We start from the raw sequence: 20,330 nt of genomic DNA on the forward strand, positions 1-20,330 counted from the left end.
TTGGGGAGAGGTGAGAGAGGTCGAACCCCCGGACGGAAGGCCAGGTCCCAGAGTAGGAATGCCCAGGCCCGCGACTCAGCGAGGAGCGGGCACCAAGCCGGTTGGCTGCACCATCCCTTCCGGATGGACACCGATTCTGACTAGTCTCAACAGAAGAGTCTCTGAGCGGTGTGTGTCAGATGCATCAGAGCCTTTTAGCGGCCGCATCGAAGCAGCGAGTCGGCCAATAATGTCGGATTTGATTCCCTGATTATCACGAGAACTGACTTCTCTGCATGTGGCTTGCAGCTGGAGGGTGGTATCATAGCGAGCGCGCGTGGCAGGAAAAGCAGCAATCGGGCACGTGTGCGATTGCACCGCTCTAGGTGCTCGGGAATGAAGCTGAAAGTGCGGGCAAGAATGAAGTCGTCGTGAATCCTCACCGATCAAGACGGCCGGGGTTAATGCCCTGGCTCAGGTGAAGTTGGACTGTAGTGGAATTCCTGCGGCTCCCTTTTCCATAGCTTCATGCATCGCAACGGGGTTCCTGTGGACGAACTCAGCTAACGGCGCGTTGTCTGTTGATGGGTTCATCCATTGCCCAGGTAGCGTTCTTTAGCGGCAAGATAGCATCATGCCGGTATCGGTGAATCTTGGGCATTCTTGTCATTATTGGAAAGACCAGACTGTCGTTTGCGTGGCAGTGGTTACACCAAAAAGTTTCACATATGGAGGAGCAGAGATAACGAAACAAGGGCGTTGCAACTGCAAGTAGGTTGCCGTGGGGAGATTCCAAAGTCTGGACAGCGGTGTGGGGGTTCAGCCATTCATAGGGGCCGGCGATCGTCGGTGAGCATGCTTGCTTGCCCCGGAAACTGGTACGGAGCACGGATAGGTAGTAGTGGACTGTTGGTTGTGATTCAGATCATCAGATGAGGCGTACGTTGACTGCCGGCCGAGATAGGTAGGTGAAAAGAAGCGACCCCCGCGGGCCGTGCGGAAACGAACCAGAAGTGACTGTTAGGAACGTGATGTGACGCTGACCGACGTTGACGGTTGTCGTCGCCCAGTTCCTCGCTCAACGTCTTGAGCTCGCCTTCGTGGGTGGAATGTGGGATGCTTTCAGTCTTGGATCGATGAGCTGGCACAGCTGGCAAGCTTTGGACAATGCGTTTCTCTGCACAATGGACGGGTCGATTGCGAACTTCTGTGGCTCAATAGGCCCAATTGCTTGCTCCCGAAGCGGCAGTCGTCCGATGTTTCCAAGTTCCCAAGAAAACATGGCGTCAGTTGAGGTGTCGGGTAGTGCCTGGTAGTGCAGCGCGACGACGACGAGTGACGCTCAGCGGGAGGCTTCCCCGAAAGGAGCCATCCCTGGTGAGGTCCATACATATTGAATGGCATGCCCGGAAGCATCGTGAGTTAGGCTGCTGGCATTGCAAAATGCTTCGGTCAGGTTTCCTAGCTAATCTCGGGGCTTGAATCGCAAATAGAACCTCAGCCACGCCAGCGCCTCATTACCTCATCTTAGCTATACGAGATCCCCGGGCTACGAGATTACCCCAGGTCTTCAGAGAAATGCAGTTCCCTACAGTGGGCAGAGTGAGCATTCCTGGAAGCTGCCCCGTACTCTGGCAATGAGGGTGTCGTGAGTGTGACAAGAGACAACAGAAGCCTGGCCCTTCTGTTGTCTTTCCAAGGCGGGAGGCGGAAGACGGAGCGACGGTATGATTGTTGAATGGAACGCTGGGATGTGCTAGCGCCAGTGCAGGGGTATTTGATCGGTGAGAAGCTTCCGAGAAAACCAAGCCAAAAGGCGCCCTACCCTCACCCTCACCCAACGCGATGCGATGCAAAGGTAAACAGAAGGGGCAGCTGGACGCTGCTGAGCCAGTGGTGAGTGGCCTTGTGACAGAGCTCTCGAATCCATCGTGTGCTATCGAGGGCTGCTTAATGAGTCGCAGAGTCGCAGAGAAGAGGGCACAAAAGTCTAAGTTTTTGAAAGTTCGGCTGGCAGAAGTTTTAGCGGCTGTGAAGCGGCCTAGTTTGATAGGCATGGCCGCATTGGGGACAGATCCGGGGGTGAACAGACGCCATTTCCGTCAAGTCTGACAGGCTGTTGTCTCTAGGGGCTCCTCTTCTCTCCATGTTATTGCATTGGCGTTGATTGTGGTGAAGGTCGAGATCGAGGCCGAGGTTGAGGCCGTGAGACGGAAGGCGGCGAAAGTTTGAGGGTGCTGGCACTAATGACCAACGTCTTTTGTCGTTGGCGGGCTCTCACTGCGCAAGCCAAGCATTCCTCATGGCTCTGGTGTGCGTCTGTGATGGTCTGGTGCCAGAGAGTCGTCTGCTGTGCTCAGCGATGCCCACTGCCCACACCTGTTAGTGCTCACCTAGTTATGCATGATGCCGCTGTGTGTTTGCTGTCGGGGCTCGAGAGTTGTAGTCGATACTCGAGTGCTCGTGGGCCCCCCAAGGGGAGAGCGAGGTTGGCCCAGGTTCCAGGCTAGGATAGCATGCACAATAACGGGTCATGGACATGGCTGTAATTATCGGGTCGAGCTCGTCGTACTGAGCGGGACGTCTATGGAAACACATGTATCCGCACGGAGTAGAGGCAGACTCTGAGAGTCCGAATTGGTCAAAAGAGACGATGATGTCAGGGACCTTGGTAGACCGGTAGGTACGGATACGGATATCTTGTGGCGTACGGCGTAGATACTGGATTGCGACACTCTGAAATGCACGAATATCCGTATTGGCAATACTCCGTACCGGTAGAGGAGAGGCTGGAGACGTAAAAGCTGGTGTGCGGACAGTCAGCTGAAGCGTGGCTCGGGGCTCTGTCCCCTGCCCTGCCCTGGAGCGATCGCCTCCCAAGTCAGATCAGGTGGCCTTGGTGCCCACCTTATTATGTTAAGGGTACGAGAGAAAATGCGGGCAGAGGGGGGGAAACGAGAGAAATGGGTGCTCTGGAGGTGGTCTCTGGAGACTGGAGATGGACTGAAGACTGGAGATTTCGGGGAGTAGGAAACACAATTGCGTACTGTGGCAAGTGGTAAAACACGCGACCAAAAAGGACCCTTGTGGGCATCCCATCCGAGTATGTTCAGTTGAGCCGCCGATACGGTCAAGGTACAAAGTAAGGTCGGCAATCGAGTAAATACTGGTGAGGTATCGTGGATATTCAGGGCGCGATTGTTCAATGGGCGGAGAGAGCGACGGGATCAGCATGTACCTGCAAGGTGTGGCTGGCTCCGGCTGCAACTGTGTTTGTCTCCGGCTGCTCACCTTTCTCCAGACCTAAGAGGAAGAAGTGGGAGCAATGGAGAGAGACACTGGACTCCTGGAGGATGTGCGTGCACACAACGGATACACTGCAACAGCGGGGAGAGCGGGCGGGGGCATTGTGCGACATCGGGCGTGTTTCTGACAAAGTCGAGTCTGGACTCTTTTTGAAATGCTTTAATTATTTACGCAATTGAGAGTATTAGGTAAGAAAGTCTGACTCTTTCCTTCTTGTCTGTTTCTTGCCTTGTTCCTTCCTCCGATTTCGTAATCTTGAGAAAGAGGAAGGCATGTCCCAGCACGTCAAGACTCAAAAAGCAGGTGCGAGTTAAGGTAGAGGAAAGAGCGGAAGGTGAGGGAAGGAACGACACCGACATCATTCATTCCACGGCATCGGTGACTGCCCTCGTTCCTGCCCCGCGAGAACACCCACAATACCCTAGGTAGGTACTTCGTACGATGTACATCACTCAGGTACCTGGCACAGTGTCTGGGGCTCAGAGTAAGGTAGGTACGTAGCTGTCATCCCACTCTGTAACCTGTCCCAACCCCACTACACCCTCGCATCCGCCCTGTCTGCGCCGTGGTCGCCAGTCTGCTGGCGGCGCTGGCCCTGCTTTAATCGCCATAAAAAGTACTTGCTTGGGTTCTGGAACGAGGTATCTTGGCCATCTGCTGAATGAAAGTAGGGTACTCAGTACGAGTCAGTACTTATCAGACTCAATCTCCGACAGCCAAATATGCCTCCAAGAATACGCAGCTTCACACATGTTTGCATGACTCCAAGGTACTCAGCAAGTATCAGAGACATTCCTATTCTCATTGTACTATACTTCGTAGTCACTCTATCCTGCTTTTGCGGCTTGCCCTCTTCCTCGTTCCCTGTCGTTGTTGCCGCTCCCGACTATCGCTGCCCTCCACTGCGTAGGCAAGGTAGGTACGAAGGTATTGTGCTCGCTGCTTCCAGCCAAATACGCCCTGTGACCGGTCACCGCCGCATGCCCCTTTGCATTCTCTCCGTCTTTTCCCACGATTGACACACAAGGGCTCAACCGAACAAGACGTGCCCGTACCTTACCTCCTCACCTCCGAGTCTTGTCCTCTGACAAAACTCACGATCTATCCGTCTTACTACCTCCCTCCCTCCCTCCTCTCATACCCTCCTTTCTCTTCTCCTCCTCAACACTTACGCGCCGCACGGGCAGCGACAGCAATATCTCTTCGCGGCATCGCCCAACCACAGACCAGCCTCTCCCACCACATCTACACTCTAGGTACTGCCCTCAACCGACACCGGGGCCACCTCTGCGTCACTCTTTCGTCCCATCACTTTCACTCTGCCCCTCGTCTCACTGAAAGAAGGGTTCTCCAACACAACCTCCCCAACCAACTTTTCCCATCCGGCCTGGTGTTCTCTGCCCTATCCAACTCCTCTCGTTCGGATCGACGCCTCGAAATTCTCCTTTCGCCAATCCTTCCCCAACTCTCCATCTGCCGCCCTCCGCCATGGCTCAATCCACCGAGCCGCGGAGGCGGTTCGTCCCCGTTCCTATCGAGACCACCTTCGAGTCTGTACGTAAGACTACCGAGCAACAACCGCAATCTCAGCAACAGCAACATCAAACAGGCCCGGCACCTGAGTTGACTCCCGAACACACCCCGCGAACGCCCTCTCCCAATCCTTTCGAGCAGCGGATGCAGCAGCCGCCGCCGCAATTGCATTCTCTTCAAAGCCAGCCGGCACCGAGACGCCGCTTCGCTCCTCAACTTATCGAGACCTCTAGGCGCGCCCGTAGGGAGGGCGACGCTGGTCCTGCCACTCGCCCGACCGATAAGACCGACATCACACCCTACACGAATCATATCTACCTCCAACGGAACAAGTCGAGACGCAAGTTGAACGATGGCGCTGCTTCGCCCGCTTCCCAGACTCAACAGATTCAGAGGCAACCAAAGGGCGCACGAAGAGAGTCGGAAGATGAGAATGCAGGCACCTACATGTTGGAATGGGCTGCCATGGAGGCTGAACGCCAGATGCAAGAGGCTGCTCTGGCAGCGTTCCCCAACAGTCGCCCGCGTGAGGGAGGCGCCGCCCATTTCTACTTCAGAGAGAGCTCGGGAGACGACAGCACGCCAGAGAGCGTCTCACCACAGCAGACCGGTACTCAGGCCAAGCAAAGGGGCCGCCATGGCCATGCTCCCCGCCGCAAGTCTTCAGAAGTTGGATATTGGCAAAAGGAGATGCAGAAGCATGCCCAGGATCTGGCTGTTGCCAGAGGCGAGCACGCGCCTGTCTTTGACGATGACGACGACGAAAGCACCAAGAACGATTCCGAACTCGACAGGATGGAACTCGACACCCCGCCGGATCCCATGTGGTTGACGAACAAGAGGAACCACACCACCGACACCAGCTCCAAGGGACCATTGGAACCGATTGGCGAGAGTTTCATGCCGCTGATCGCGCCTGACCCAATCGCTACCCAAGATACGCGGCGCCCGGAGCTTCCTCCCCCAGAGCCGGTGAGCAAGCCCATTGGCGAAACTGGCATGCCATACATTCCGCCAGACGCGGCCAGCAAGCCTGCCCAGGTGCCTATCGCTGCACCTGCGCAGGTCGTTCCCGAAACTGGCTTCCGAAAGCCCCAAGGCGGATTTGGCCGCCCGTTCGGCAACTTCGGACTCCCTGCGGAGACGAGCGAGTTTCGCAAGATGCGCAAGGCGGCGTCCCCGCCGATGCTGGGCAAGGACCTGATTTTCCGAAAATGCCCCTCGCCGAAGCAGACCAAGCTTGAGCCGGACCACCCCTTCACCGAAGGCCCGACCGTCGAGGAGAGAAACAGGGATGCCACGGGCGAAGCCGGCTTGTGGAGGGGCTACTGCTTCCGGGGCAGCGAAAGCGATCAGGCCATTGTACCACCACATCTTCAAGGCCCCAGAATGCTGCATACACCGCTTCCAGCCGCCACCCCTGCGGATCCATTCGCCGCAGCCTTTAGCAAGAGCTCATTGACGGATGAGCCTGGATCGGACTATGCGTCTGCGACTCTGACACCAAACACAGCTGAGCACCGCGTTCGATCAGGCGAGGCCAAGGGTCTTCACATGCTCGCTGGCCTTGAGGACCGCCTCAAGCGCGAAAAAGCATTGGAGGAGAAGATTGCATCGGAATTCGACGACATCTTTATCACGCAGGTCTACAACTACTTGTCGCTGGGATACCCCGCCATGGCAAGGGCCTTTGACGAGGAGCTCGCCAAGATTGCTCAAGTCAGCGTCGAAGAGCTTGAAGCTGATGACGCGAAGCAGATGGCAAGTGGTCATTTGATGGAGCCGGCTGAGGCTGAGTTGGCAGAGGAGAAGAGATGCCCGAGATGGAAGGCGCTAAAATCCTACATCTACGAGTGGGCTAGACAACACCCGGATCTGGACAGCCTGGATTCCCTCGCATGGGGTGTACGAGAGAGACGAGGCAGCTGGGCCATTTAGACGGTCGACACAACAGTACGAGAGAAAAAAAAGCAAATGTGAAGTTTTTGACATTTCGCCATTAGAGACGAGGATTCAACGGGCAACACAGCATGGTCGAACCGAGCAGAAGAGCAGCATACTGGGTGATTTGATAGAGGCAGTGCGATTTCAACGAGGCGTTTCATATTGTCTCTCACCTTTCTCAACAGGGAGAACGTTTTTTGGCAGCAACCGGCATGATTTGGTGGTTTGATACAGGACAAAACACGAGGTGTTGAGGGCCTAGAACGATAAGAGGAGCTGCAAGCTCGCATTCTAGATGCTGCCTGTGGGGTCAAAGCAGGTGGAGAGGAACAGCATTCGGACACAAACGGGAATGGGCCGCAGCAACGTTGTGGGTCACGTCGAGAAGAGGATGCAGAGTGCAGATGCTCCCAACGCGGAGAATTTGAGGCATCAGTGAGGATGACAGAATGTGCACGAACCCTACCTTCAGGGGTGCTGACACCGCAGAGGGCAATGGGTTTTCAATAGGTACATTGGAATGCGAATTCAACGGCAACGGCCGTTTGATTTGACTCAGTATCTCGTTGCTGCTTCTCACTGCGGTGGTTTCTCACTGCGATGATGTATGCACGTTCATGTGACTGCTTTGTGAACATGATCTGCGCACAACACACATTGATGAGGTTACGAGTACTAGTGACGAGTGTGGAAGAGACAAACACATTCATGGGTGTCACAGCACGGTTCAAGACGAGGGCATTTCCAACAAAATAGCCTTCAGCCTAAGCTCGTTAGTCCTGAGCGGCCAAATTCCAACAACATCTTTCTAGCCAAGAGGTCTATAAAACGTCTCGTGTGTTGCTTGACACCTTACATAGCTCTGAACAATGAAACCATCTGCTATTCAACTGAGTAGGTTGAGGTCAGGGAAAACTTTCATGAAAGCTCGGCGGCAGGTGTGATATATTATGGGATGTATAAAGCCAAAGTTTGAGAACCTGCCTGAGCCTGGAACCGATGCCGTATACGGCTTTGCTATCGGCATCTGGGGCAGCCGCCGTTCGGTGCGGGGCCGGCGGTCGAAGCCCGTCTTTATTCTTTTACATTCTCGTTGGACTTTGGTGCTTCTTGAACTCCGAGTTAAGACGACACCATGACCGACTTCTGTGATCCCAGTCACAATCAGCACTTTTAGTCCTTCTCTTTGACCCCTTCTTCTAGTCTCGTTCAACTTGAGTTGCCACTCACATCCCCTTCTGAGATGAGTTTACTCCTCTTAAACCTAACTCGTTTCTGGTGCAGAATTCGTATCAGTACGAGCATCGCCGTGGTATCAAAGCCAAATCAAGATCAAATGCTCATAAACTCGCTCGAAAGCAACTCAATTCCACAGATCCTATCATGTCATTAAGCCTTTCTTCCAAACCCCCCAACAACATCCGCAAACCCCTCACACAAAGAACTCGTTGATCGTCTTAACTACCTCCTCGGGCGCCTGCTCCGGGATATAATGCCCACTCTCCACACTCCTCCCCTGAACCTCAACCCCCTCCCCAGCAACCTTCCTCCACTCGCCCACCGCATCGAAACACTTCTCAATCACCCCGTGCTTCCCCCAAAGCACAACAAGCGGCGTCCGCAACACCCTCCCCTCCCTCAGATCCGCCTCCGCCTCTTCGAGATCCAACGTCGCGCTCGCGCGGTAGTCGTTGCACATGGCGCCCACGGCCTCCGGCTGGCCCATGACCTGCGCGTAGAACTCGAAGTCCTCCTCTCTGAAGATTTGCAGGCCCGTGAGCTGGCGTCCGCCCATGAAGAGTTCGAGAAACTTGCGCGGCGCGGCGTTGATGAGGGTTTCGGGTAAAGGCGAGGGTTGGATGAGGAAGAACCAGTGGAAATACGCCTTTGCGAAGTCGAGGTTCGTGGTCTTGTACATCACCAGCGTGGGGCAGATGTCTAGGAAGATTGCTTTGCGGATGCGGGAGGGGAAGTCTACGCATAACTTGTGCGCGACCCTCGCGCCGCGGTCGTGGGCGCAGACGTAGAAGGAGGTGTCCTCGTCGTAGCCTAGGGAGTCCATGACGGCGATGCAGTCCCGCGCCATGGCGGATTTGGCGTAGGAGGGGACGCCATCTGGTTTCGAGCTGTTGCCGTAGCCGCGGATGTCGATTGCGATGACGGTGTAGCCGTCTTTGACGGCGGTTGCGACGCTGTGCCAGATGTGGTGGCTTTGGGGGAAGCCGTGGAGGAGGAGGAGGGGCGGGAGGGAGGAGGTGGTTGCGTCGCCGCTTTTGATGCCGTGGATTACGACGTCGGGGGAGGTTTGGGTTGTTACTGTAAAGGGGGAGAAGCCCTCAAAGGTCGTCATGGTTTCTTGTTTGATGGTGTTGTAGAGTGTAGATGATCTTAGGATAGTTGTTGAGACTGGATATAAGAGCTTATTAGTATTCACGCCTTGGCTTTCTGGAGTTGTGTGAGATGTCTGCGATGCAGTTTCTTGGGGTTTATAATATCAGGATGGAAGTTGACGCCCTTCGCAATTACATGCGGCTAATATTTGACGCGGAGTAAGGTAATGCGATGTGACGCCACGACTTGCCCGCCCACGTTTACTCATCTTACACGGCCAAATGTCGATTTTCCCCGCTCGCGCTAAGATCGCTGACAAGACGATTAAGATGACTGCTTTACGCCGCCACAGCGCTATGAACACGAAGGTTTAAATCATCGGGGTAGTGCGTGTTTTTCCCGTTTAGACATTTTGAACTCCCAGATATCGGCTAAACTGAACAACCGCGGGTTCTGAGAAGCCGAACGCATAGTTTGGAGAGCCAGAGTTGCACTATTATCAACTTCCATCTCCTACATTGCAATATGTCTCTTAACCACAACGCACGACAGTCCACTTCGAAGTGAACCTCTGGGATCTGTCAGGTGGGGGAGAGAGCCTTGACCGTTCCGATGCTTTTGTTCCCAAGAGACCCAACCACACACAAGACCCATCCCTGTCTGACCCTAATCCACGTCGTGATCCACTATCTACGACACACAAACATGAGCGCCTAGGGCTCGCCAGATGATTATCCCCGCCCAAAGCGGGTTGATTCCACGGCGTTGTGGCAGAGTGGTCTAATGCGCAAGACTAGAAATCTTGTTCCTTCGGGAGCGTCTGTTCGAATCAGGCCAACGTCGAGTTATTCTTTTGCTGGATCCCCAGATTCCAATTTTTGTAAGTTGTGTTGAGATGAGTGACTTGCTCGTGAACTTTCATGACCTTGCTGTTACCCAGGGTGAGCGGTGCCCTCAGATATAACTCGAAGAAGTAACGGAATGAATGGTTACATGGTTGGTTGAGATCACGGCCCTCACCCTTGAAATCCCCGAAAAGAAAACCCCCTCCCAATCTCGTCACCCTCCTCCATCACAAACGTACTCGAGCCAGTATAATAAGCCTGTCCACTCACCTCAACCCTCCAAGCCCTCCTCCCACCAACCTCAACCTCCTCCACGGGCGTCCCTACAAACGCCCCGCGATCCCCGCCAACACCCCTCGATACAAGACTGTGATATGTCCACGACTGGCCCAGTTTCCTCTCGCCCCGCGCAGCAGCTAACGCAACACGCGCCTGCACGACTGAACCCGTTGGACTCCGATCAATTTGCTGGTCGCCGAAGAAATACAGCCCCGTCTCCGCGCCCGCGCATCCTTGTGCTGTAGGGAGAACGTCGTTACTACCTGTGTCGGTGACCATGATGCCGTAGAGATACTGCGAACCCGGAACCGTCTCGTCGTCTGCGGGATCTTCAAGGCGGACGCGGAGGTCTGCTGAGGCGTTGAAGGCTTGCTTGAGCTTCTTGGTTGCGTTACTGAGGCCGCTCACGTCCGGCTTCGAAAGAGACGACGGAAAGCCCAGGGCCGCAGTGGAGACGACAGCATAGAATGCACCTCCAAACGCAACGTCTATCGTCACGGCTGCGGCGTCACCTAGCTCCGGCCAACCTAGATCCCGCGGGATCGGAACAGAGAGATCGACAGCCGTAGCGAAAGTCGGCACAGAAAGAAACGTAATTCGCCTTCCCGTATCCGTCTTCCACCCCGAGATGTCCCCAGTGCTGCCATCCACATCCACCCTCACAACAGGAACCGTAAGTCTCACCACCCCAACGGGCGCATGCAACCTGACCTCCACCGTCTGCCGCTCCTCATCAACAACCAGCTCCCGCCGCCGCGGGAAGACCGTCTCGTCCGCGCAGTCGACGAGGAGCCTGCCGAGCGCGAGGGTGGCGTGCCCGCACATCGCGCCGTACCCCTCGTGCGTGAGGAATAAGGCGCCCATGTGCGCTTCGCCTGCGTCGACGAGTTCTGTGTGGGGCCGGAGGACGGCGCCGTACATGTCCGCGTGGCCGCGCGGTTCATAGATTATGCTGCGGCGGATGTGGTCGTGGTCGGTTTGGGCGAGGGAACGCTGTTCGAGGAGGGTGCCGCTGGAGGAGTGGAATTGGTCACCGGTTAGGGGATGGGGTCTCTCATTGGGGGTGAAGGTGGTTTACTCGTGATGTGAGAGATGCTGGTGGAGGTAGACTTACGGTATGTCTGGGTAGCCGGCGTATACGATGCGCGCCGGCTCTCCGGCCGTGTGCATCTCCACGGTCCGGATCTCGGTGCCCGCGAAGGGCGGTAGGAAGGATGGCAGGCTCATGATGGGTGAGTCAACCGAAGATTCGTAAGTTTGATGCTCTCTATAAGCCACGAATTCCACTTGCTGTCAAGGTTTTTGGGAAACCTGCACGGGGGATGATGTAGTTGCAAGAAAGGGCGCAGCGTCAGCCGCTGACATCCGCTTCGCAATCCTCCGAGTCGGGCCCCACCTTTTCCGGCCGCGGGTTGCCGATGTCGGGGTGCGTCCACCGTGACGGCGGCGCCGGAGCGAGTGCATGTCGGCATTCCGTAAATCAAGGGGTGTCTCTCAGTGCACATATCGAATACCAGAAGTCCTGGTGAACAGATCCTGATGAACAGAACCTGATGAACAGACAGGCTACTCAAGACTCGAGATGATCAAAACCCATAATGCTTCCTAGCAACCACGGGCAAGATCAAGCTCAGATTAGCAACAAGCAGCTCGCTCACAATTTGGTCAAACATGAATCACTCAGGCAGGACGATGTAAACATGGCTTAAGCAATCGTATCGATTCCCTTGAGAGACCCTCACTTCTTGCAGTCAAGCAGCACGCCTTTTCAGGCGCCAGACTACCCAACAACCACCACGTTTCGCTGCCGCCATCTTTGCAACTAGCTAAGTCCTGAGCTACCCTCAATGGAGTGAAGAGTCATGTTTTGAGATTGCATCTTCTGCAACGGGGTTCAAGTGTTGGGATGAAAACTCGGTTTCGACTTCTCCGACACGTGCCTTGACCTGCCGTTTGTCTCATATAGGTATTGATCGCTGGTGGCCTTTCGTGGGAGAGGTTCTGTTATAGTTCACCATCACGAACACCTACTGCGTTTTGGGATGTCGGGGTTCATCACAAATATGCTCACACTCAACAGCTCTTTGCCTCTACCAGGTTATACGGCGGCCAACTAAGTAATTGGTATCTGCGGCTGAGAACCAACTTATGATGGTAGCGTATGGTGTTGGCAGAAGGTAAAATAAACCCATTCTCGACAGCTTGAAGCCCCCAATAGTATTTCCTTTTGGTTCTGTAGTCGTATGCGAATTGAGAGGAGAGATCTGCTGCATAGTCAACATGGTATGAAGAGGCTCGCTCAAACCAAAGTCTCTTGGGAAATGAGCCCACAGGCTTGTAAGCAGAAGAAATCCGTGATCTCCCCTCCGCAACCAAGTAGTGACCGCCTTAGGGACCGGGAAGACCCTGACTCAAATAGGCCGCCGTGCGAGCCATACGGCTGCGAACTGATCCGACGTTCACAATTACCAAACTCTGGTTCCGAGCTTCCGCACTCAACTTCGGACGACCCCCTTCAAAGGCTGGAAGTGGTTTGTTCACGGGGGCCTTGAGACTCGCCGAATCGGCAGCGGTAGCGATAGCGACCACTCTCAGTGACTTACTCACCTTAACTGTGACTGGAAGCCGTAGACCCCTTACTCGCCTCGGATTCTCCCAATCCTGCTCTTGAACAAACGCTGTTTATCCGATGTTTCTGAGGGGATGTAAGTGGCGATTTGACAACGGATCGAGGCTTCCGGTTCTAGAAGCTGGTGTTGAAGAGATTGACAAAGACGAGAGGGTTGATGAGGGGGCGAGTAGTCACCTGCAAGTGATTTACGCACTTTGACTAGGGCGATGAATGCTGTCACCCTCAAAAGTATCTCATTTCGAGAATGAAGATATACTAGTGCAACCATTGTGAATTGACGAGAAGTGTCAGCCTCCCGCCACCCGACACGGGCAGCCTATTGAATCGGAATCAAGAGTCCAGTCTATTCCCGTTCATAGGATTGTATCCTGCCCCGAAGAAGGCTGCACCCTTGAAGCCAATCGCAGCCCTACCATCTTACGCTTACACCAACCATCGTCCTCACCTAATTACCCAGATCTCACGCACACCACAAGTCTATTCATGGCCACAATCCTCCTTCCCCTCATCTCACACCTCTCTCAGATCAAGTGAAGAGTCCCGTAAGACTAGCCGCAATGATCCTAGTACGAACGGGATCGTGTTCCGCCGTATTAGGTTCACGGCCACATTTCTGACAAGACTCACGGGCTCCTGCAAGATCGTCTGCGGGTGAAGCCTGGAGCTGAACACACATACCTTCCCTCTGATGCATCGCCGGCCCGTCAGTAAGCCCTGTATCCCAGTCTTGTCCATCATGATCTCACTCTACAGTACCTGCTCACCCAAACACCCGAAAATCTCGTACTCTAAACCCATACCATCGAAGTACTGACAAACCAGACACGATTCATCCACCATTCTGAACTTCTGGTCCAGGCCTACACGCGTGGCCTCTCCCCATTCGAACTTGCATGATCAGCACGACAGATCCGGTTCACGAATCTCGAGTCCAAACTGGGATTGGGGTGGGTGTATGCACCACCGCACGACCTCATGTGCAGAAACCATTCCACATAACAATCCGAAAATCTCACACCAAGGCTACCAAAAATGTAAAAAGGTCACCTCCCTCTCCTCCTGCCCGTCTCGGGCGTCGGGAAACGTTGCTAGAATGTGACCCTTCTTTCTTCTACGTTGTTGTTCTTTCTCTCCTGTACTTTTTCCCGCTGCAACTCTAATACCTGTTACCAGCCCGCTTCCCGAACCCCTTAGCTCAGACCTATTACCCTCAGACCGCAAAGTTTCATCAACAGAGCTGCAGAGAAGAGAGAGAGAGAGAAATCACTCCATGAAGCTGCAGCAGCGCTTCCACCGCGCGCTCTCGAGATGCACATCTCACCCCCAGTGTACGGGTCCCCTCTCTCGACACTATCCCTCCTCCGCCTCCTCTTACTCCTCCTGCTCAGCAACATCGTCCTCGGCAGCACAACAACCACTCCGACCCCGACCACAACCAGCACACAAAATCAAAGAAATGAACCAGCGGCACCCCCGAACCGCGCCTACAAGGCCCCGCACCTAACCATCACTCCGGCCCCGGACCCGGTCTTCGCATCGCACCGTCTTCTCCGCGCCCGCCAAGGCGACCCCCGGTCCTCGGACGGCCGCACGAATTTCATCGCGTGGTACTCCCAGTCCGGCGCCTGGGTCTCGGCGACATGTCCGGCAGACAATTACTTTGCTGCGGATAGTAAGTTTGGGGTCTGCTGTCCGCGGAATAATCCCTTCTGTGAGATGGCGACATCGTGTGGCGGGCCGTTTGGGAATTATGCTGTTGGGCCGACTGGACAGGCAGACTGGTAAGGACTGACCACTTTCATTTCTTTCCTTTTCATGCCCGGCCGAAACTTGGGGATCATGGAAGATTGCGCAAAAAGGACGCGTACTAATCGGAGAGGGTAGTGGACCGAGCAACACGTGCGATACAATCACCATGCTTCAAACGCAAGGCAGCACCGACGCGAGGAGAATTATCTTCTGCATCGCCATGTCGGAGCTCTACGTTCTCCCCATGACTTGGTACCGCGTCACACATCCACGTAAGCACCCCGGTCCTTTTCCCCTTAACCCCGTTACGTACGAGACTCTATCCTGGGCTATTTTTACCTACGTGTGATTCTAACAAGACGGGTTTCCGCGTTCTTCCAGTCCCAGAAGCCTCCGTCGCAACAGTAACGGTGACCCAAAGCACAACGGTGATGGCGACTCCCCGGGCCGGAGGGAGCCGCATGAGTGGGCAAGCCAGCAGCCCCTCCCGTTCGCCGCCTGCCATGATAGCTCTGGTGGTGGCTGCGACGATCTTGTGCTTGGCTCTTGCTGTACCATGAGGAAGCCTTCATGAGTAAACGTAGAGACACAGATGGGCCACCGCGTCTTGGATTTAGTTTACCACACCCATGGCTAGGCAAGCCTGCAACTACCCCATATTGAAGATAGTTATGTTGAGCCAAGTTACTAGGGCTGGCGGCACTGTAATCTCACGCATGAGGCAATACAGTTGCAGAGCCCGTTCTCCGCTAAAGAAAGCGGCCATGTTGCAAAGAAAGCAATTAGGCCAGAACGGAAGAAAAGTTAGGGATCATGAGGCAGAGTATTGGACAGTGTAGAAGAAACCACGACGATATCAATGAACTGGCGGAGTTAAGCATAAGGTAAACTTACCTCATCTTGATAGGGGCATCACCAGACAGGGACGGGAAAGAGACAATATGCTCGGCTAAACTCCCACACGTACTCGGTACATGACCAGCATCTTCCAACTGTACATCTTTATCTAGCGAGCACAAAACGCATAGACCATCTTTTCTTATAATCGATATCAATGGGAATCTTTTTCCATTAATACAATCACTAAAGGGAACATTGTTTTCCACGAAGAGTCCAGGTCTTCATAGGCCCGAGGGTACCTTTCTCGTCGGCCGCATGTGGACTCCCTGCCCGGCACCCACCGCCGGGCCCACGCCGGGACTAATCGGCCCAGCCCGCCCTTCCAATCTTTACATCCTCAACCTCCATGCCATGAGTTCATATCCCATCGTCACCGCAACGCTTCCCAAAACATTCCAATCCCAAGCAGCCCAAATCCCACGTTCATCGGAGCCCTCTGAACACGGATCACCCATTTAGCTGCACACATTTGTTTCCAGCCATTTTCCCAGGCCGTCACCGATCCGTGCCTTAGTAAGTACTCTGCGCATCGGTCAATCCGATTTTCCTCCCCAGCGCCGTTTGCTTGCGCTAATTCATCCATACAAGCAGGCCATTGACCTTGAGACCCTTGGCCGAGCCTCGACTCTTACGACGTACTCGATACAGTCTCGATTGCGGCGAAGAAGACATGGAAGATGAGGGCTAAGGGTAGGTACTGAGCAGCCATCCATGATGCATGATGCCGCCGCCATAGAGGTCAAGCTCATTTGAAGCAGTCTCCGCTATGTAGACTTACTATACACGGCCACATGACGTTCTCTTTCTCATTCATCAATAGCACGGGTTGAAAAGTTTTATACATCATATTCTACAGCTCAAATGTTGGCTAGCCTCTTTTGACGTCCGCTAGCTGGCAATAAAAGATGCTGTGTATTGGGCATACAGTCACAACGCCCGCAAATCAACGCTCTTCTCAATCCGGCTGTAGGGCAGATTTATCGCCTGCGCGCTCAATGCGCAGGAGTCCTCCGCGACGTCCACGGTCATCGCTATCCCCGCGGTCCGCCCCCGACCCAGAGCCGTGAGGCAACGGGCCTCGGAAGCGCCCGCTTCAGATGCTGCTGAGCGTCACGCGAGAGAAACCCTCTCTAGCGTGTCGGAATGAGCCAAGTAGTACAGCGCCAAACTCCCCTATCGTAGGGTACCAGGCGCATTCAGTCGTCCTCCCCACGCCACATAGCGACTTTTGGACCCAAAAAGCTGCTGCTACTCATTATGCCCCTCTACTCTTCTTCCGAATCCGAAGACTCACTGTCATTGTCGTGAACAGGAGCTTCGTGCGCACGACCAGAACTACCGGGTCGCTCTTGATCACCCGGTTCCTTGCCGTCGTACATATTGCGAAGCCGCTCGAGCTCGGCAATGCGAGCCTCTTGCTCTTGAGCATTCATGGGCTTGTTCTTCTTCGACTTGGACGGCTTGTTGGCCGACGACTTTGCCGCTGCGTTGTTCACTGGTGATGCTTCACGTGCTGGTCCATTCGAACCCAAGCCCTGCCCAAAGCTCGGCAAAGTCTTTTTGCACAGATCCCACAACTTGTGAAGCGCCTCGTTGGTGAGTTGGTCGATCTCCAATTCGAGTTCGCCACTGCTATTTTCCTACAAAGATGGTTAGCATATATCTAATGAAGGTAATAAATCGGTTTGTCTTACCGATTGGCCAGTATCTTTCTTGATGATGTCGATGGCACGTTCTATATGAGGACTCTCAAGTTCGTTAATAGCGTTCGCGATAGCATCCTTCTCAGCTTGGTTCATGTTTCGTTGCTTGGGTTTCTTGGCCACGCCGCCACCGCTCTTCTTCGAGACGGGAGCCGCGGCTGCCTTTTTCGCGGGGACATTAGCCGCCTTCGACTTAGCAGGCTTTGGCGGCTTGGCCTTGGCGGCGCTCTTGGCAGGCTTTGTGGTGGTGAGCTTGGCCTTCTCATCTATGAGACGCTGCCGGATAGTGGTGAGCAAAGACTGCTGAAGGTCGATAACAGCGTCACTAGCGATGTCCGCCGTCTTGTAGAGCTCGGTCAACTGCTTCGTCTCCTGCTCGAGACGCTTCTCCAGGAATGCAATCGTGGCAGCCACCGAGGGATCAACTGCAGGGGCTGGCGCCTCTTCCTCTTCCTCGGCTTCGTCTTCACTATCACGACTTGAGCCGTCATCCACTGGCTTGGCGGGGGTGTGCTTGTTTATCCACTGCTCCTTCTTTGACCACAGACCCCTGAAGATTTGCTCGAGCTGTTGGCCTTGCTCGTAGACGGGCTGACCAGGTTGATTGAACTTGTAACAGTTCTTAAAGACCTGCTTGACATCTGTTTGGAACTCCTTGATACCAGGATAGTCATAGCTCTTGAGCTTGGCCATAATCGTACCAAAGTCCATCGGCCGCTTGATGATGGTAAAATAGGTGGGGATGGCTAGAGCCACGGGATCGACCGGGGACAGGAATGCGAGGTTGCAGGAGGCGTTCTTTGGATCCATCAGTTCACTGACAACCTCGTAGCAGAATTGAAGCTCGATGGGCAACTTCTTCCGGTTGAAGGTCTTGGAGGAGTAGTCGGGGTCGCGATTCTTGGTGGGCTGGATGGCGCGCTTGGGGCGGTCCAAGTCATTCTGGGCCGAGGCACGGCGAACTTGCGGCACACCACCAGGAGGAACGGCATAGGCTTCGGCCTCCGCCTTTGCCGGCGGGCTCGCGGCAGCAATGCTAGGCTGTCTACGAACAGGAGGCGGAGGGGCTGATGTCCGTGACTCTGAGTATCGAGAGGGCTTCGGCACTGGCTTCGACTTTGCGGGCTCGTCGGAAGGAATCTCGCAAACGCGGGTCCAGGCTAACTTAACCACACTAAGCGCCGCGAATGTGATTTCATTGTTGATGCCGTTGAAAGTGACGGAGTTCTTGTAGATCAATCCAAGATCATCCTTGAACTGACGCAGGCTGCTGTACTTGTTGTCGCGCAGGCCTCGCTCAAGCTCGCCGATATCCATGGGTCTGTTAACCCGCATGAGATAGCTCTCAGCAAGGCTAGGCCACATCCTGACAACCGCGTCCTTGAAGTGAGCGCCGTGTTTGGTTTTCTTTACACCCGCCAACACCTTGCGGAATTCTCTCGTTTGGTGAGATGTAAGGGGTTTGGGGTCGCGTGCGGCATCGATCCATGAAGGGAGGTCTTCGAGAGCCGATTCGCCTTTGGCCAAATCGTCCTGCGCGCCTTGGGGCTTAACCTCGACGGTGGACTCGATGGCTCCATCATTCGAATCGGTCTTCGCGCGCTTAGGAGCGGGCTCAGCATCCGCGTCATCTTCTCTCTCGCGAGAAACCTTGCTAACGGTTGATGGCGCCTCCGCCATAGGCACGTCTTCGTCTGCGGGCTTCGAGGGCTTGTCCTTTTCCTTGTCATTGTCAATGGCCAATTGAGACAAGCTTGCTGGTTGGAGATCTACCTCTTGATCAGCGGCAGTCGTAGGAGCCGCCGGCGACTCGTCCTTTGCTCCGTTGACCTTGTCGTCGCTCTCCTTCATTTCGACGTCCTTGTCTTTGGTTTCTGTCGCAGCCTTCGCAGGCTCAGAAGCCTCCGCCTTTTTCTCAGTTGCCTTCTCCTCTGGCTTTTCGTCGGTCTTCTTCTCCGCCTTTTCGACCTCTGGCGCATCGGCCATATCGACGTCGTTGGGAAGCTCAGCAGGGGGGGGGCTCAGAGACTTGCTAGGTTCCTTGCTTTCCTTTGACTGCTCAGGCTCCGCAGACTTGGGTTTGGCGGAAGATTCGTCGGCCGGTGCAGGTGACTTTTTGGCTGGTTCCTCTTTCTCCGTTTCCTTCTCGTTGGCGGCAGTTACTTTCGCATCGGACGACGACTTCACTTCCTCATCATGCTTCCTGTCGCCATTGGTTTTGGGTGACTTTGCGGACTCGTCTGCCTTCTCGGAGCTCTTCTCAGCAGGGGAGGTGTGACTGTGGAAGGAGAAGCAATCATCAGCAATTGTGCTCTGAGAGAAGCCGTGCGAACGGGCAAATGAAGTCCATCGCTTAACAAATGCAACTACTACTCACCCATTGGTTTCGGGCTTGCTATCGTCCTTTGCTGGTGTGGATTCGGTCGGCTTCTGATCCGGAACGGCGCGTTCTGATTGAGGCGACGCCATGACTGCCATGTGGTGTTTGAGGTAAGGGCAGATTTACTGTGCGCGACGCAACATGAAGGTAGCGACGCGCGCAGATGTCTTTCAGGTTGCGGCGATGGCGGGATGCACAACAAGGATTCGGTTGGCTAACGTCGGGGATAGCGCCTTGGTGTTGCTGACTCGAGCGGCGGTGTATGCGCAAACCAAATCCTATGACTTTGAAGTCGTCGCGCGTGAAGCAGTAGCAATCGCGTCGATGATTCGAGATACGAGAGGATGTGGCGAGGCAGGGACAGCTGGGAGCAAAGAGCCGGCGCGGTTTTGGTTGTAATTAGAGAAGGTGCGTCGCGATGCTTTTGGATGCACGCGCGAGGCAAGCAGGGTCGATAGAGGCGATTGTGGGAGATGGAGGTGCCGAAAATATCGCGGAATATCCGAGGAAAGATTCGAGAATGCGCCGACGATGAGTGACGATGCGCAATTGATTATATGGTGGTGTCGCAAGTCGAGGTGATCGTCGGTTGCGGCGACGATGAGATGGGCGAAATGGTTAATCCGGCCGTGTCGCGTCGCGAATGGCAGGTGCGAGGTACTTTTTTGGCGATACGGGAAGGTGGAGGACCTGGGCGGAGGAAATCGCGTGCACGTCAGTGGTTTTTGGCCGAGATGGCGGCGCGTCCT

General features: G+C 54.7%; 4 protein-coding genes across 4 annotated transcripts; 2 read left to right on the forward strand and 2 right to left on the reverse strand.

The window, feature by feature from the left end:
• Positions 1–4,773: 4,773 nt before the first annotated feature.
• On the forward strand, positions 4,774–6,756 carry CTAM01_05082 (uncharacterized protein; the record flags this gene model as incomplete). The annotated part of the gene is made up of 1 exon (XM_060521112.1): positions 4,774–6,756. One exon carries the CDS (start codon positions 4,774–4,776, stop codon positions 6,754–6,756), a length of 1,983 nt encoding a protein of 660 aa, XP_060384481.1.
• A 1,438-nt stretch (positions 6,757–8,194) lies between these two features.
• Positions 8,195–11,444, reverse strand: CTAM01_05083 (proline racemase; the record flags this gene model as incomplete). The annotated part of the gene is made up of 3 exons (XM_060521113.1): positions 8,195–9,168; positions 10,235–11,229; positions 11,332–11,444. The coding sequence occupies 3 exons, from the start codon at positions 11,442–11,444 to the stop codon at positions 8,195–8,197; spliced, it is 2,082 nt and encodes a 693-aa protein (XP_060384482.1).
• Positions 11,445–14,157: 2,713 nt separating this feature from the next.
• CTAM01_05084 (uncharacterized protein) lies at positions 14,158–15,172 on the forward strand (the record flags this gene model as incomplete). The annotated part of the gene is made up of 3 exons (XM_060521114.1): positions 14,158–14,630; positions 14,734–14,907; positions 14,986–15,172. The coding sequence occupies 3 exons, from the start codon at positions 14,158–14,160 to the stop codon at positions 15,170–15,172; spliced, it is 834 nt and encodes a 277-aa protein (XP_060384483.1).
• A 1,591-nt stretch (positions 15,173–16,763) lies between these two features.
• CTAM01_05085 (uncharacterized protein) lies at positions 16,764–19,679 on the reverse strand (the record flags this gene model as incomplete). Its single annotated transcript, XM_060521115.1, has 3 exons — positions 16,764–17,138; positions 17,193–19,479; positions 19,579–19,679. The coding sequence occupies 3 exons, from the start codon at positions 19,677–19,679 to the stop codon at positions 16,764–16,766; spliced, it is 2,763 nt and encodes a 920-aa protein (XP_060384484.1).
• Between the last annotated feature and the right edge of the window lie 651 nt (positions 19,680–20,330).

Source organism: Colletotrichum tamarilloi, assembly GCF_030869305.1.
Source record: "Colletotrichum tamarilloi strain Tom-12 chromosome Unknown Scaffold_12.1, whole genome shotgun sequence".
Taxonomy (NCBI): Eukaryota; Fungi; Ascomycota; class Sordariomycetes; order Glomerellales; family Glomerellaceae; genus Colletotrichum; species Colletotrichum tamarilloi.